The sequence below is a fragment of the Austrofundulus limnaeus genome, unplaced genomic scaffold (assembly GCF_001266775.1).
Source record: "Austrofundulus limnaeus strain Quisiro unplaced genomic scaffold, Austrofundulus_limnaeus-1.0 Scaffold1361, whole genome shotgun sequence".
NCBI classification, from domain to species: domain Eukaryota; kingdom Metazoa; phylum Chordata; class Actinopteri; order Cyprinodontiformes; family Rivulidae; genus Austrofundulus; species Austrofundulus limnaeus.
The window spans coordinates 1-1213 of NW_013953763.1; the positions used below are offsets into that span (position 1 = coordinate 1).

The window sequence follows — 1213 nt, forward strand, 5'->3', positions numbered from 1 at the left end:
TATATATATATATATACTTGGCGCATGCAAGATTCATTTGCAGCGGTCTCCTTTCAGCTGATTGTAGCCGGGTGTGTGTGCGTGCGCTGCTGCACGAGGCTCGGACCGCTTTAGGAAGGGGGAGGGGCTCCCCGCACCACTTGCGGGGGAGAAAAGGAGGGAAGTGCTGTCACCAAAGCTTCTAAAAGTCTCCAAAAACACCAGGAAAAGTCATCAGATATGACGCTGGTTGCTTTTTGGCGGAAAAAAAGAGGTAATAGAGGGGTCTCTAGCGACGCTAAGTTAGCAACACTGCTCCGCTTGGCTCACTCCCAAGTCACGTGACCAGTCAAATCACAGCCGGTGCAGTTAGAAAATCTCATTTTAACGTATCGCGAGATTATTGCATTGCATTTGCGCATTTATTTATTTATTTCCACTTATTTGTTTTGTTTTGTTTTTCCTTGTAGCTGTGGAGCGGAACAACCTGATGAGGCTGTCTCAGAGCATCCCCTTCACCCCGGTGCACCCAAGAGGTAAAACTGGATGTCAGGACCTGATGTTTCAGCTCAGACAGTTTTAGGAAGTTGYAGAATGAGGAAGTGTGGAGTCAGAGAAGAGATCTGGTTTGTTTTTGTGCACCTGTCAGGAGTGACTGAATCAAGCCTTCTGTGTGTTTTTAGTGTTTGTTTTAGTTTCATATCAGCAGAGCTTCTCCTTGCTGAGAGGGAAGTACTCTTTTTACGTTTTGTTTTGAGGTTGACCGTCTCTTTTTCAGAAACAACAAACTATAAGAAGAGGAAATGTAGAAATAAGACGTGGTCYCAGTTCGGACTTTAAAGCTGGAAACATGTAGAGGGTGAAAATGTTGAAAATCTCAGACATGTCCCGCTCCTGCACTGAACCCAGCTTTTCTACATGAGTCCGTCCAAACAAACGTGTTGATGGACCTGCTGTGTGTTTTATGTTTGGCTGTAAAAGGCAGAAATAAATGTTTCTGTAGAAGTTGTTTCTCTGCAGCTCAAAGGTTTCCTTCATGTTCATGACTGAATTCATCAATGCTTGGTTGATTATTTGAGCTGATTGGGTTTTTCTGGTTGGTTGAGACTGAATTACTTCTAGTCTTGTGTTTTTATTTTTTATATCTAGTTAAAGGAATCCCCGATTAGTTGTAACATTAGACTTTATTTGATAAACATATATTTTAACTGTAAAATAAAGACTGTATAAATAC

The 1213-nt window shown here is 42.0% G+C and overlaps 1 protein-coding gene across 1 annotated transcript in view; it reads left to right on the forward strand.

Moving 5' to 3' along the window:
* Positions 1 to 449: 449 nt before the first annotated feature.
* Positions 450 to 1213, forward strand: part of LOC106535098 (transient receptor potential cation channel subfamily M member 7) — a gene marked incomplete at its 5' end in the record, with an annotated part of 4139 nt that continues 3375 nt past the window's right edge. Inside the window, 1 exon segment of the mRNA XM_014031996.1 lies at positions 450 to 515. Within this exon segment, the coding sequence (XP_013887450.1) occupies positions 450 to 515 (66 nt within the window).